The sequence below is a fragment of the Somniosus microcephalus genome, chromosome 2 (assembly GCF_052327205.1).
Source record: "Somniosus microcephalus isolate GS21.2 chromosome 2, FLI_Smic_1.0, whole genome shotgun sequence".
NCBI lineage: Eukaryota > Metazoa > Chordata > Chondrichthyes > Squaliformes > Somniosidae > Somniosus > Somniosus microcephalus.
This window is the reverse complement of record NC_140988.1, coordinates 111,035,656-111,049,214: the sequence shown is the minus strand read 5'-3', so window position 1 is coordinate 111,049,214 and position 13,559 is coordinate 111,035,656. Positions and strand designations below refer to the sequence as shown.

At 47.6% G+C, this 13,559-nt stretch overlaps 1 protein-coding gene across 3 annotated transcripts in view; it reads right to left on the bottom strand.

Moving 5' to 3' along the window:
• The window catches only part of afap1 (actin filament associated protein 1), a 330,702-nt gene that overhangs the window by 90,616 nt on the left and 226,527 nt on the right, over positions 1 to 13,559 (bottom strand). For all 3 annotated transcript variants that reach the window (XM_085961916.1, XM_085961897.1, XM_085961906.1), the window contains exon 5: positions 6,331 to 6,542. In XM_085961916.1, coding sequence (XP_085818042.1) covers positions 6,331 to 6,542 — 212 coding nt within the window. The remainder of the gene's footprint in view (positions 1 to 6,330; positions 6,543 to 13,559) is intronic.

Sequence of the window (13,559 nt, the reverse complement as noted above, 5' to 3'; positions counted from 1 at the left end):
CCAACATCTCCTCCTCCTAAGGCGCTACCGGCTGGCGCAAGCAACTGAATTTCTAGGCCTAAGTCTCATCTCCACATTGAGGACACGCTCCATAATGTTGGGTAGCTCCATCACCGTGTGAAGTGGGATAGATTAAGAACAGATCTCAGAGTCATAGGCCTAGAAATTCGGTGGGCTGCGCCACCAGTTAGCACCTAGAGGGCACTCAGTGGCTTTAGCGCCACTGGCCGCGCCTCCCGCGATATTTAGCGGGGCGCTAATGGCGGCATTAGCCTGTAGTGCTGCGCCGCCACCGATGACATCGGTGTGCGCAGCGATCCGCTACCGCCCCCAGCGCAATATTGGGTCGCGCCCCCCCCACCCCCGTAGATTTGCGACCGGTTCACGGGGCCTACCTGTGGCGGTAGTGGCGCAAATTAAGGTGGAGGTGCGGGGCGGCCATTTTTTTCCCGGTGGCCGCCTGCCAGCACCTCCTCGCGCCGCCCTCCCCGGCCTCCTGATCCCCCCCCCCCCCCCCCGGGCAGTGCCGGCTGTGTTCCGAGAGCCCGGCACTTCTCCTCAGTGCCGGGCTCTTTTGCCGGCACTCGCGATCGGTCATCGCGCTGGTGCAGGCCCCTCCCCCTTAAGAAGGGGAGGAAGGCCTGCAGTACCGCAGCGCGCCGTGCCGCAGCATGTGGCGCTGCGATATTCAGTTTGAGCGCCCCAAGCGGGACGCGGGGAGCCTCGAGCAGCGCACCGAGTCCCTCTTGGGGCACTCCAACTGAATATCGGGAGGGCGCAAGCGGCTCCGCCCAGAGCGCAAATTCCGGCACCCAGGCGAGCTTGGCGTCCCAAACGCAGCGCCACCGAATTTTTAGCCCAAAGAGTTATACAGCACAGAAAGAGGCCCTTCGGCCCATCGTGTCCATGCCAGCCATCAAGCCCTGTTTATTCTAATTCCATTTTCCAGCACTTCGTCCGTAGCCTTGTATGCTATGGCGTTTCAAGTGCTCATCTAAATGCTTCTTGAATGTTGTGAGGGTTCCTGTCTCTACCAACCTTTCAGGCAGTGAGTTCCAGATTCCAACCACCCTCTGGGTGAAAAAGTTTTTCCTCAAATCCCCTCTAAACCTCCTGCCCCTTACCTTGAAACTATGCCCCCTGGTTATTGACCCCTCTACTAAGGGGAAAAGTTCCTTTCTATCTACCCTATCTATGCCACTCATAATTTTGTACACCTCAATCAGGTCCCCCCTCAGCCTTCTCTGCGCGAAGGAAAACAACCCCAGCCTGTCCAGTCTCTCTTCATAGCTGAAGCACTCCAGCCCAGGTAACATCTTGGTGAATCTCCTCTGCATCCTCTCCAATGCCATCACATTCCTCCTATAGTGTGGTGACCAGAACTGCACACAGTATTCCAGCTGTGGCCTAACTAGCATTTTGTACAGCTCCATCATAACCTCCCTGCTCTTATATTCTATGCCTCGGCTAATGAAGGCAAGTATCCCATATGCCTTTTTAACGACCTTATCTACCTGTCCTGCTGCCTTCAGGGATCTATATACATGCACACCGAGGTCCCTCTGATCCTCTGTCCTTCCTAGGATCCTACCATTTATTGTGTATTCCCTTGCCTTGTTAGTCCTCCCAAAATGCATCACCTCACACTTTTCAGGATTAAATTCCATTTGCCACTGATCTGCCCATCTAACCAACCCGTCTATATCGTCCTGTAGCCTGAGGCTTCCCTCCTCGCTATTTACCACTCCACCAATTTTCGAGTCATCTGCGAACTTACTTATCATACCTCCTACATTCATATCTAAATCATTAATGTACAGTACAAACAGCAAAGAACCCAGCACCGATCCCTGCGGTACACCACTGGACACAGGCTTCCAGTCACAAAAACAACTTTCGACCATCACCCTCTGCCTCCTGCCACTAAGCCAATTTTGGATCCAATGTGCCAAATTGCCCTAGATCCCATGGGCTCTTACCTTCTTGACCAGTCTCCCATGTGGGACTTTGTCAAAAGCCTAACTGAAGTCCATGTAGACTACATCAACTGCACTACCCTCATCCACACACCTAGTCAACCCCTCGAAAAATTCAATCAAATTGGTCAGACATGATCTCCCCCTGACAAAGCCATGCTGACTATCCCCGATTAATCCCTGTCTCTCCAAGTGGAGACTAATTCTGCCCCTCAGAATTTTTTCCAATAATTTCCCTACCACTGATGTTAGGTTCACTGGCCTGTAATTCCCTGGTTTATCCCTACTACCCTTCTTGAACAATGGTACTACGTTAGCTGTTCTTCAGTCCTCTGGCACCTCCCCTGTGGCCAGAGAGGTTCTGAAAATGTGTGTCAGAGCCCCTGCAATCTCCTCCCTTGCCTCACACAGCAGCCTGGGGTACATCCCGTCAGTGCCTGGGGATTTATCCACTTTTAAGCCTGCTAAAACCGCGAGTATCTCCTCCCTTTCAATACTAATTTGTTCAAGTATATCACAATCCCCCTGCCTGATTTCTATGCCTACATCACCCTTCTCCATAGTGAACACAGATGCAAAATATTCATTTAAAACCTCACCTACATAATCCGACTCTACACACTGATTGCCACTTTGGTCCCTAGTGTGCCTCTTTCCCTGGTTATCCTCTTGCCCTTAATATACTTATAAAACACCTTGGGATTTTCCTTTATTTTGCCTGTCAGTGTTTTTTCATGCCCCCTCTTCGCTCTCCTAATTTATTTTTTAAGCATCCCCCTGCACTTTCTATACTCCTCTAGGGCTTCCACTGTTTTTAGTCCTTTGTATCTGCCAAAAGCATCCCTTTTTTTCCCTAATCCATTCTTGTATATCCCTTGACATCCAGGGTTCCCTGGGCTTGTTGGTCCCACCCTTGACCTTTACGGGAACATGTTGGCATTGTACTCTCTCTATTTCCTTTCTGAAAGACTCCCACTACTCTGTTGTGGATTTTCCTACAAGTAGCTGATCCCAGTCCACGTTGGCCAGATCCTGCCTTATCATATTAAAATCAGCCTTCCCCAATTTAGAACTTTTATTTCCAGTCCATCTTTGTCCTTTTCCATGACTACCTTAAATCTCACCAAATTAGGGTCACTGTCACCAAAATGCTCTCCTACTGCCACTTCTACCACTTGCCCGGCTACATTCCCTAGAATTAGGTCCAGTACCGCCCCCTCTCTTGTAGGACTTTTTACATGCTGGCTCAAAAAGCTCTCCTGGATGCACTTTAAGAATTCCGCACCCTCTAAGCCTTTCACACTCTGATTATCCCAGTTAATATTGGGGAAGTTGAAATCCCCTACTATTATTACCCTATTATTTCTACACTTCTCTGAGATTTGCCTACATACCTGTTCCTCTATCTCCCCCTGACTGTTTGGGGGCCTGTAGTACACTCCCAGCAAAGTGCTTGCCCCCTTTTTGTTTTTAAGTTCTACCCATATGGCCTCATTAGAGGAACCTGCTAAGATATCATCCCTCCTTACAGTAGTAATTGACGCCTTGATTAATATTGCGACACCCCCTCCTCTTTTACACCCCCTCTGTCTCGCCTGAAGATTCTATACCCTGGAATATTGAGCTGCCAGTCCTGCCCTCCCTCAACCATGTCTCTGTGATAGCAACAATATCATACTCCCATGTGTTCATCAACACCTTCAATTCATCTGCCTTACTCGCAAGACTCCTTGCATTAAAATAAATGCCATCCAGCCTTGCCATACTCCCTTGTGCTGTTACATATTTGCTCTGCCTTCCAGACAGACTTGTTTTTTCCTCTATATTTGGCTGTGCATCACCCCCTACTATAGCTCCACTCCGTATCCCATCCCCCTGCCAAGTTAGCTTAAACCCCCCCCCCCGAGCAGTACTAGCAAACCTCCCCGCAAGGATGTTGGTCCCATTTCGGTTCAGGTGCAACCCGTCCGACTTGTGCAGGTCCCACCTTCCTCAGAAGCAGACCCAGTGATCCAGGAAACTAAAGCCCTCCCTCCTGCACCAACTCTTTAGCCACGCATTCATCTGCTCTGTCCTCCTATTCCTATACTTACTAGCACGTGGCATCGGGAGTAATCCAGAGATTACAACCTTTGATGTCCTGCTTTTTAATCTGCTACCTAGCTCCCTAAATTCTTGTTGCAGGACCTCATCCCTCTTTCTATCCATGTCATTGGTAACAATGTGAACCACGACCTCTGACTGTTCGCCCTCCCCCTTCAGAATGCCCTGTAGCCGTTCAGTGACATCCTTGACCCTGGCACCAGGGAGGCAACATACCATCCTGGAGTCACGTCTGTGGCCACAGAAACGTCTATCTGATCCCCTTACAATAGAATCCCCTATCACTATTGCTTTCCCACTCTTTTTCCTCCCCTCCTGTGCAGCTGAGCCACTCGTAGTGCCACGGACTTGGCTCTTGCTGCATTCCCCTGAGAAACCATCTCCCCCAGCAGTATCCAGAACGGAAAATCTGTTGGAGAGGGAGATGGACCCAGGGGACTCCTGTACTACCTTCCTAGTTCTTTTACTCTGTCTGGCGGTCACCCATTTCCTGTCTGCCTGTGCACTCTTTACCTGCGGTGTGACCACCTCGTTAAACGTGCTATCCACGAAGATCTCAGCTTTGCGGATGCTCCACAGTGACTCCAGCTGCAGCTCCAGCTCCGAAACACGGATTTCGAGTAGCTGCAGCTGGAGACACTTCCTGCACATGTGTTCACCCTGGACACCTAAAGTGTCCCTGACTTCCCACATAGCACAGTAGGAGCACTCCACGCAGCCGAGCTGCCCTGCCATGTCCTACCCTTAATTTACTCCCTTTACTTCCTTTAAATTACAGAATATTAAATACACTAGGGACCTTACTTCCCTTTAAACACTACTTACTCTAAGCTAGAGATCTTACTTTGACTTTAACGACTGGACTGTAGAAATACTCACCAGATGTAACTTACCAATCAGCTCCTTCCCTGGTTGTGACGTCACTTTAGCGGTTTCGCAGTTGTTGTTGTTTGACTACACCAAGGAAAGAGTCCAAGAGCAGGAGCAAAGTAAGAACCAATTCCTACAGGGTGAAAAGTTAGGAAAAACAAAGGCGAAGCAAGGGAGCTCCCCCTTCCACTCCTCACCTAACTCCCTGACTTACCCAACTCGCAGCACTCTGTTTAAACCGCACTCAGTGCAAAATCACACTTCAAAGCCTGTTTTTATAGGCCCTGAAACAAAGGAGACTTGCTGAGCCCAGCTACAGGAGAACCAGTTTAATCTAGTTTCCCTAATTAACTGCCTTCAGCTGCTCTGAATTGTAGGCCTTGTATATCCCTTTATAACCCTGCTTAAAACTGGGAAATTTAGATTTTAAACAGTAAACAGTAACAGTAAATGTTAAACAAACAAAAGTTTGGTTTCAGCAACCAGTTAAGACTCCCTGACTCATCCAACTCGCAGCACTCTGTTCAAACCGCACTCAGATCTAGCCCCTCATAACTGGGCATACATGAGGTGCTGTGAACCATTAGCAGCAGCAGAATTGTATACCACCACAATCTGTAGCCTCATGACCAGCATATCCCTTACTCCTCCATCACCATTAAGTCAAATGATCAACTCTGGTTCAATAAGGAGTGCAGAAGAGCATGCTACAGATACAACATTGGCATCTATCCGATAATGCAAAAAATTGTCTAGGCATGTCTTGTCCACAAAAAGTAGGTCAAATCCAACCCAGCCAATTACCGCCCTATCGGCCTACTTTCAATCATTAGCAAAATGATGGAAAGATTCGTTAACAGTGATATCAAGTGACACGTTATTACCAATAACCGGCACCTCTCTTCCTGCAGGGATTTAAGAATCTAAAAAAAAGGTGTGACCTGACCCCAAATTCCTTCTTTACCTGTTCTAGCCCCGTTGTGAAGTGTTAAAAAAACTAATTAAAAACCAAAACCACGCTGGAGTGTCAGCCTCTGACAATTGCAAAGTCATAGCAACAATATTTAATAATAATTTAAATTTTGATAATAAATGTTTATCATAAGGCAGTGGTCTATTTTTGCTTCAAACTTAGGTCCAATTACTGGCTGTATGAAAAGGATTTTTTTTATCATCTTATACGACATGTAAAAGATACTTTTTTGAAGAATTCTGGTCCATTCTTACACACCTTATGGTATCAGGTTCACAGTAGCATTAGTAAAAGCCTGGAAACAGATCAACCACTCACCCTCCCACCTGCACCTGGTGCTTGGTCCCAAGAGACCAACAGTAGAAAATTAGAGTGTGTTTCACTATCAGACCAAAAATAAAAGCATACCAATAGTTTGTTGTCTTTAATGACACAAAATTGTTTTGTCCACTGTCCAAAACGTTTCTTGCGCAGAAGAAAGGCACAGATCTTAGCATCTTTCACCAAGTCCATTGAGGCCTCCTCAGATGGCCACTGGTGTCTCAGTTTCTTCCCCTTCCCATCCTCGTCATCTTCATCATATGATTCATAGGAGCTACTCATGGCATCTGAATCATAATCTGTAAGATAATGTATGAAAGCAGGTTCAATACAGTCTATCAGCAATAGTTTTTCTCACTGCCAATACAGTATAGGACAATGTGCCACACCCAAATGTGTAGGTAAATTTAACTTTTTAATTCCTGAAAAATTTGCAACATCATTACTTTCAAAATGCTGACAAGTAGTTGGATCTTGAGAAATGCTAGTGTCAGGCATGAACTTACTTTCTGTGTCCTGGAAACAAGGGGAAATAACCAATGTTAACTCAGGGCACCTGGAACTGAATGAATTCTTATTTTAACATTTATTGGAATTTACTACACTTAAGGACATAAGAAGGGATTCAATTAGAAAATTCCTTTTAGCCCATCAATGTGTTCTATTCACAGAACATGTGCAGTTTGTCTTCTCATGGGCTTCACTCAAACCATTATTTCTGCTGAGGAAAGCAATCAACAACAAGTAAAGACTCCAAAGAAGGTCAAATTCCTTAGTCTGTATTTTAGCAGAAGTGTTAACTCATTTAAAATAAATAGGTTAATATTTGGGATCTAGGCCCATAATGTTCTACCATTCATGGTGGACATGTGGGTAGAAAACAAAAGTAAGCCAATTAAAAAGCTAAATTGTAAATAAGAGGCCTCGATATTAACCCGCCCATGATGGGCAGGAGAGGGTTGGGGTTTGTAATGAAATCTGCTTGTCTTGCCTGTATCTGCTTGTCTTGCCTGTATTCGTTTTGCACTCATGTATATTACCCTCCCCCACACGGTGTATAGTTTCACTTCCTCTTCCCTGACTTCTCTGACTCGTTCCTGTGAGCCAGTCAGTGTGTTGAGATGTTAGCTCTGATCTTAGTGATTAAAAGCCAACTTGTTAAAGTTTATAACTTCTAGTTTTGTGGTTATTGAAGGCACATCAATTTTAATCACTAAAGAATACTAGGATGGATCGACTCCTAAAACCAGAGCGTCTGGACTTGGATCCACATTCTGCTGAAGCATCAAATCAATTTGGACACTGGCTCAAATGCTTCGAACTCTTCGCGAGGGCCTCGTCCGCTAGCGAGGTAGATAAACTGAGTCTACTGACTACTCGCATTAATCATCGGATTTATTCGTTCATCCGGGACGCCACCTCTTACACGGAGGCCATCACTATCCTGAAGGTCCAATACCAGAGGCCAGTAAACGAACTGTACGCCAGACATCTGCTGGCTACACGCAGGCAGCGACCTGAGGAATCAATGGACGATTTCTTACAGGGCCTAAAGGACTTGGTCCGGGACTGTAACTGCAAGGCCGTGACGGCCAACGTGTACTCTGACGAATTGGTCCGCGATTCCTTCATCACGGGCCTCAAATCAAATTATATCCGGCAGAGACTGCTGGAGAAGGAGGTCCTGGACTTAAAAGGCAGTGGCCACTGCGCGATCGCTGGACGTGGCCCAGAAAAACTCTGACTCTTATTCTTCCGGCCATGCGGCCCTCACCGCCTCGTGTGCGCCGAGCGGGCTGCCATCTTGGAATCAGCCATCTTCCCCATCCAGGTCTCAGACCAGCTCTACACCGCCAGAGTCCCCACACAGAAGTTCACCCAGGAGTCCTACTACAGCGGCAATGTCTCGAGGCCCGAAATGCTACTTCTGCGGCCAGGCCAAGCACCCCAGACAACGATGCCCAGCGAAGGACGCTACATGCTTCAAATGTAAGAAAAAGGGGCATTTTAGCAAAGTCTGCAGGGGGAATCCGATTTCCAACTCCGTCACCGCCTCGTGCGTGCCGTGCGGGCCGCCATCTTGGGATCCGCCATCTTTTCCCGACTCAACGGCCGCCCAGGGCCCAACAGTGACTTCGATCACGGTGGATCAATCCAGGCCACACCCGTTGACAAAATCTATGATGGACATACAGGTAAACGGGAATTTAACTAAATGTTTAATTGACTGTGGGAGTACCGAGAGTTTTATCCACCCTAGCCTGGTATGGCGGCACTCATTCACGGTAACCCCTACACGGAGCAGAATTGCTATGGCTGCTAAGCCCCACACTTCGGACATTTTGGGCTACTGTGTGGTAACACTGACTGTAAAAGGCACGGCTACAAGGATTTTAAACTCCTCGTGATGCCAGAACTCTGTGTTAATGTAATCTTGGGCCTGGACTTCCAGTGCCACCACGAAAGTGTCATGCTAGCATATGGCGGGTCCCAGCCGCCACTCACAGTCTGTGGCCTATCAACCTTAAAAATCAGCCCGCCCTCTTTATTCGCTAATCTCGCTCCGAACTGTAGGCCCATAGCGACCAAAAGTAGACGGTACAGTCTGGAAGACAGACACTTTATCAAGGCGGAAGTGGACAGACTCCTGCGGGAAGGCATTATTGAATGCAGTACTAGTCCGTGGCGTGCCCAAGTAGTCATAGTTAAAAATAGCGAAAAGAAACGGATGGTAATTGACTACAGCCAGACTGTTAATATTTATACCCAGCTGGACGCCTACCCTTTACCCCGCATATCAGAAATGGTCAACCAGATTGCGCAATACCGAGTCTTCTCGACTATCGACCTCAAATCCGCGTATCACCAGCTCCCCATTAGAACGGAGGACCGCCCATACACCGCCTTTGAGGCGAACGGACGCCTCTACCATTTTCTCAGAGTGCCCTTCGGGGTAACAAATGGGGTCTCGGTCTTTCAACGTGAGATGGACCGCATGGTTGACGAGAATAAACTACAAGCTACCTACCCCTATCTGGACAATGTCACTATCTGCGGGCACAACCAGCAAGACCACGATCTAAATCTTGCGAGATTTTTAAAAACTGCCCTAAAGCTGAATCTAACCTACAACGAAGACAAATGTGTCTTCAACACAACCTGTCTCTGTATCCTCGGCTGTGTGGTGGAAGATGGGGTAATTGGACCGGACCCTGACCGATTACGCCCCCTAAAGGAACTGCCCCTGCCACACAATCCCAAAGCTTTAAAAAGGTGCCTGGGATTTTTTTCGTATTATGCCCAATGGGTGCCCAATTACTCTGATAAGGCCTGACCCCTCATTAAATCGACGTCCTTCCCACTATCAGCTGAAGCTCGGGAGGCTTTCACCAGTATCAAACAGGACATTGAAAGGGCTGCACTGTGTGCAGTGGACGAAAGCATTCTCTTTCAAGTCGAAAGCGATGCGTCAGACTTTGCCTTAGCTGCGACCCTCAATCAGGCTGGGAGACCTGTGGCCTTCTTCTCCCGAACCCTTCAGGGACCCGAAATCAGGCACTCTTCTGTTGAGAAGGAGGCACAGGCTATAGTGGAGGCAGTGCGGCACTGGAGACACTACCTAGCCGGCAAACGTTTCACCCTGCTCACCGACCAGCGGTCGGTGGCTTTCATGTTTAATAACAAAGGGGGAAAATCAAGAATGACAAAATACTCAGGTGGAGGATCGAACTATCCACGTTCGACTATGATATTATGTACAGGCCGGGAGCCCTTAATGAACCCCCAGACGCCCTATCGCGGGGAATGTGTGCCAGCATTCATACGGACAAATTACAGGGTCTCCACAACGACCTCTGTCACCCAGGGGTCACCCGACTATACCATTTTATAAAGTCCCGCAATCTGCCCCACTCCATCGAGGAGGTCAGGGCAATGACCAGAGCCTGCCGCACCTGTGCGGAATGCAAGCCTCGTTTTTACAGGCCTGACCGTGCACACCTTATCATAGCCACACGGCCATTCGAGCGCCTAAGTCTGGACTTCAAGGGACCCCGTCCCTCTGCCGACCGTAACGTATACTTCCTCAATATCATCGATGAATATTCCCGCTTCCCCTTCGCCATTCCCTGCCCAGACATGACCAGTGCCACGGTCATCAAGTGTCTCGGTAATCTATTCTGCATGTTTGGCATGCCGAACTACATACACAGCGATAGGGGGACGTCATTTATGAGTGACGAACTGCGCCAGTTCTTGCTCTCAAAGGGGATAGCCACTAGCAGAACCACTAGCTACAACCCCTGGGGTAATAGGCAAGTGGAAAGGGAGAATGCTACTGTTTGGAAGGCTGTCACGTTGGCCTTAAAGTCAAAAGGCCTTCCGACCTCCCGCTGGCAGGAAGTCCTCCCAGACGTGCTCCACTCCATAAGGTCTGTTATGTACAGCCACTAACGCTACCCCTCACGAAAAGATGTTCGTTTTCCCCCGGAAATCCACCTCGGGCATATCTTTACCCGCGTGGCTGACGTCTCCGGGGACAGTACTATTACGGAAGCACGTGAGAGGCCATAAAACGGACCCCCTTGTGGAAAAGGTACAGCTCCTCCATGCAAACCCTCAGTACGCCTATATCGAATACTCTGACGGGCGAGAGGACACTGTTTCCATAAAAGACCTCGCTCCCTCGGGGAGCGGAGAGAACGATGAGAGACTACCCGAGGAAGACCTACACCAAAAAGAGACAGGACGCCCAGAGGTATCAATACCCAACTTTAACCTGGAGGACACTGCAGATAACCTGGAAGACACTGCGGAGGCCCGGACAGCGGAGGAACCAGCACCCACTCCCCTAGAGGCACCCCAACTGGCTTTGCGCCGATCACTGAGAACCGCAAAACCTCCTGACAGACTCACTTATACCAACTTTTAAGAAACATCATCACCCCGATGGACTAAATCTAAAGAAGGGGTGAATGTAATGAAATCTGCTTGTCTTGCCTGTATCTGCTTGTCTTGCCTGTATTCGTTTTGCACTCATGTATATTACCCTCCCCCACACGGTGTATAGTTTCACTTCCTCTTCCCTGACTTCTCTGACTCGTTCCTGTGAGCCAGTCAGTGTGTTGAGATGTTAGCTCTGATCTTAGTGATTAAAAGCCAACTTGTTAAAGTTTATAACTTCTAGTTTTGTGGTTATTGAAGGCACATCAGGGTTAAAAATGTTAAAACAGGGAACGCGAACCCAAACCACGACGTACGTGCCTGTTGCTGTTTTTATTGCAACAGGTTTTGTGTGGTGTGAGTGTCCCGCCGTGGAGCGGCAAGGCACTTCATTAACATATTTAAATTGGGCTCCCACAGTGCAACTGGGAGCTTGATTTAAATTTAACAGTTGCCACACGGGTTTCCCAGGGCTCAGGAAACCCGGCAGAGAAATGGAGGTGTGGGAGCTGCCAGCTCAGGATGGCAAGTGCCTTTTACAGCACTCCTTGTGGGCCAGGAGGAGCAGGAGTGTTTCCCCGGCCCCTCAAAGAAGCCTTCGGCCTCCACTCCACCGATTGCAGCCTCTTTCTTCCTCCCTCCCACGATGGCTGGCTTCCTCCCCCCACCCCCAAGCCCCGATCTCACCCTCCCTTCCTCCCGCGATGGCTGGCTTCCTTGCCACCCCCCCAAACCCTGATCCCTTGCTCCTCCCGATTGCCAGGGATCATCTTCAAGGGTATCCGGCTGGGGCTTCCTGCCACTGGTCTTCCTGCTTGGCAGCTGGCCAGCTACCGGGCAGGAAAACCCGGGGAAAAAAAAAGATTTTCTATTTCTGCAGGAAACAGAAGAAAAAAATTATAATAAGGTCCTATCGTTCGGCAGGACCTTTGCATCCCCTTAGCGTATTTTTCCCCATGCTATCGCACATCCCCACAACCACCCCGCCTCCCCATAAATATCAGGGCTGCTGGTTTTAAGGGCATGAGAGAATGTATGGGAATAGCAAAATGAGAAAATATAATTGAAGGAAAAGATGTGGAAGGAAAGTGGAATAGTTTCAAAAGGGATATATTTTAAGATAAAGAGGAATTTATATCTGAAGGAGATTAGGAGCAGAATAAAAGAGTAACCAGTTTAGCTTACTAACAAAGTTGTGAAAGTCATTAGGGAGAAAGAGAAATCATATCATTTTTATTAATATTCAGAAAAGGAACAAGATAGCGAGATCTATAAAAATAGACTGAGGAATGCCAAGAAGGGCTGCAAAGCGGGATCATGAGTAAAACATTGTTGGAAACATAAAGCAGAATAGAACATTCTTCACGTTTGTCAGGAGTAGACTAAGTATGCTGAGAGGGATTAGCCCACTAAAAAATGACAATGGGAAAGTGATGTCTGAAGATAGAGAAATTGCTGAAGATTGCTTAACTTTTATTTTTCAAAAGTATTCACAAACAAAATGGGGGGAGAAATTCCAGAATTGGAGGTGCAGTTTAAAGGTGAATGCAAACTGAAAATGTTAAAATAATTAGAGAGGACATACTTGGGAGTTTGTTGAAGCTCAAGGTAGATAGGGCTTGTGGGTCTGACAACTTTCACCCCAGGATTCTGAAGGAATTGGCACAAATGATTGAGTGTTCACTGAACTCAAGGCCAAATCCCAGAGGTTTGGAAAAATGTGGCCCCCATCTTTAAAAAAGGGGGCGAGGAATGGACCTTCAAATTATAAACCTGTAAGTCTTACTTCCATTGTTGGGAAAGTGTTTGAAAGTATTGGCCCAGAAATTCGGGTCGGGGGCTTCCCGCGGGTGCAAGCCTCCGACCTGCACTTACCTAGCGCGCTAGTCGTTGAGCTGTGGGCCTGCGTGGGATTACGATCCTGGGCCTCCTCCAACTGCCAGCGCGCAGTGCTTGCGTATCCCAGGGGCGCAGTTAGTTCGATGCGTCCCCTGGGATCACGTGGGCCATGGAGAGCCAATGGTAGCAGGGAATGCTTCATTCATAAGTTTGACAGGAAGACCTGTCAAACCTATAAATACTATAAGCCCCAAAACATCACTAAATCTTCAAATAAATTTTTTTTTAAATCACATTTTTAAAATAAACTATAAATTACATGAAATAACTATTTTAAACAATAATTTAAATTTTTGAAAAAATTAATTACATTTTCTAACGGGGCTAAAAATAAACTTACCTTTCTTTAAAGTATTTAAAAGTAATAAACTTGTGGAAAAAATGTTTTAATTTGAATTAATTCACCACTTACCTTGTAAAAAGCAGGCCTTGCGCCTGCTTTTTAAAAGTGTAACTCCTGGAGACTTACCCTCCCG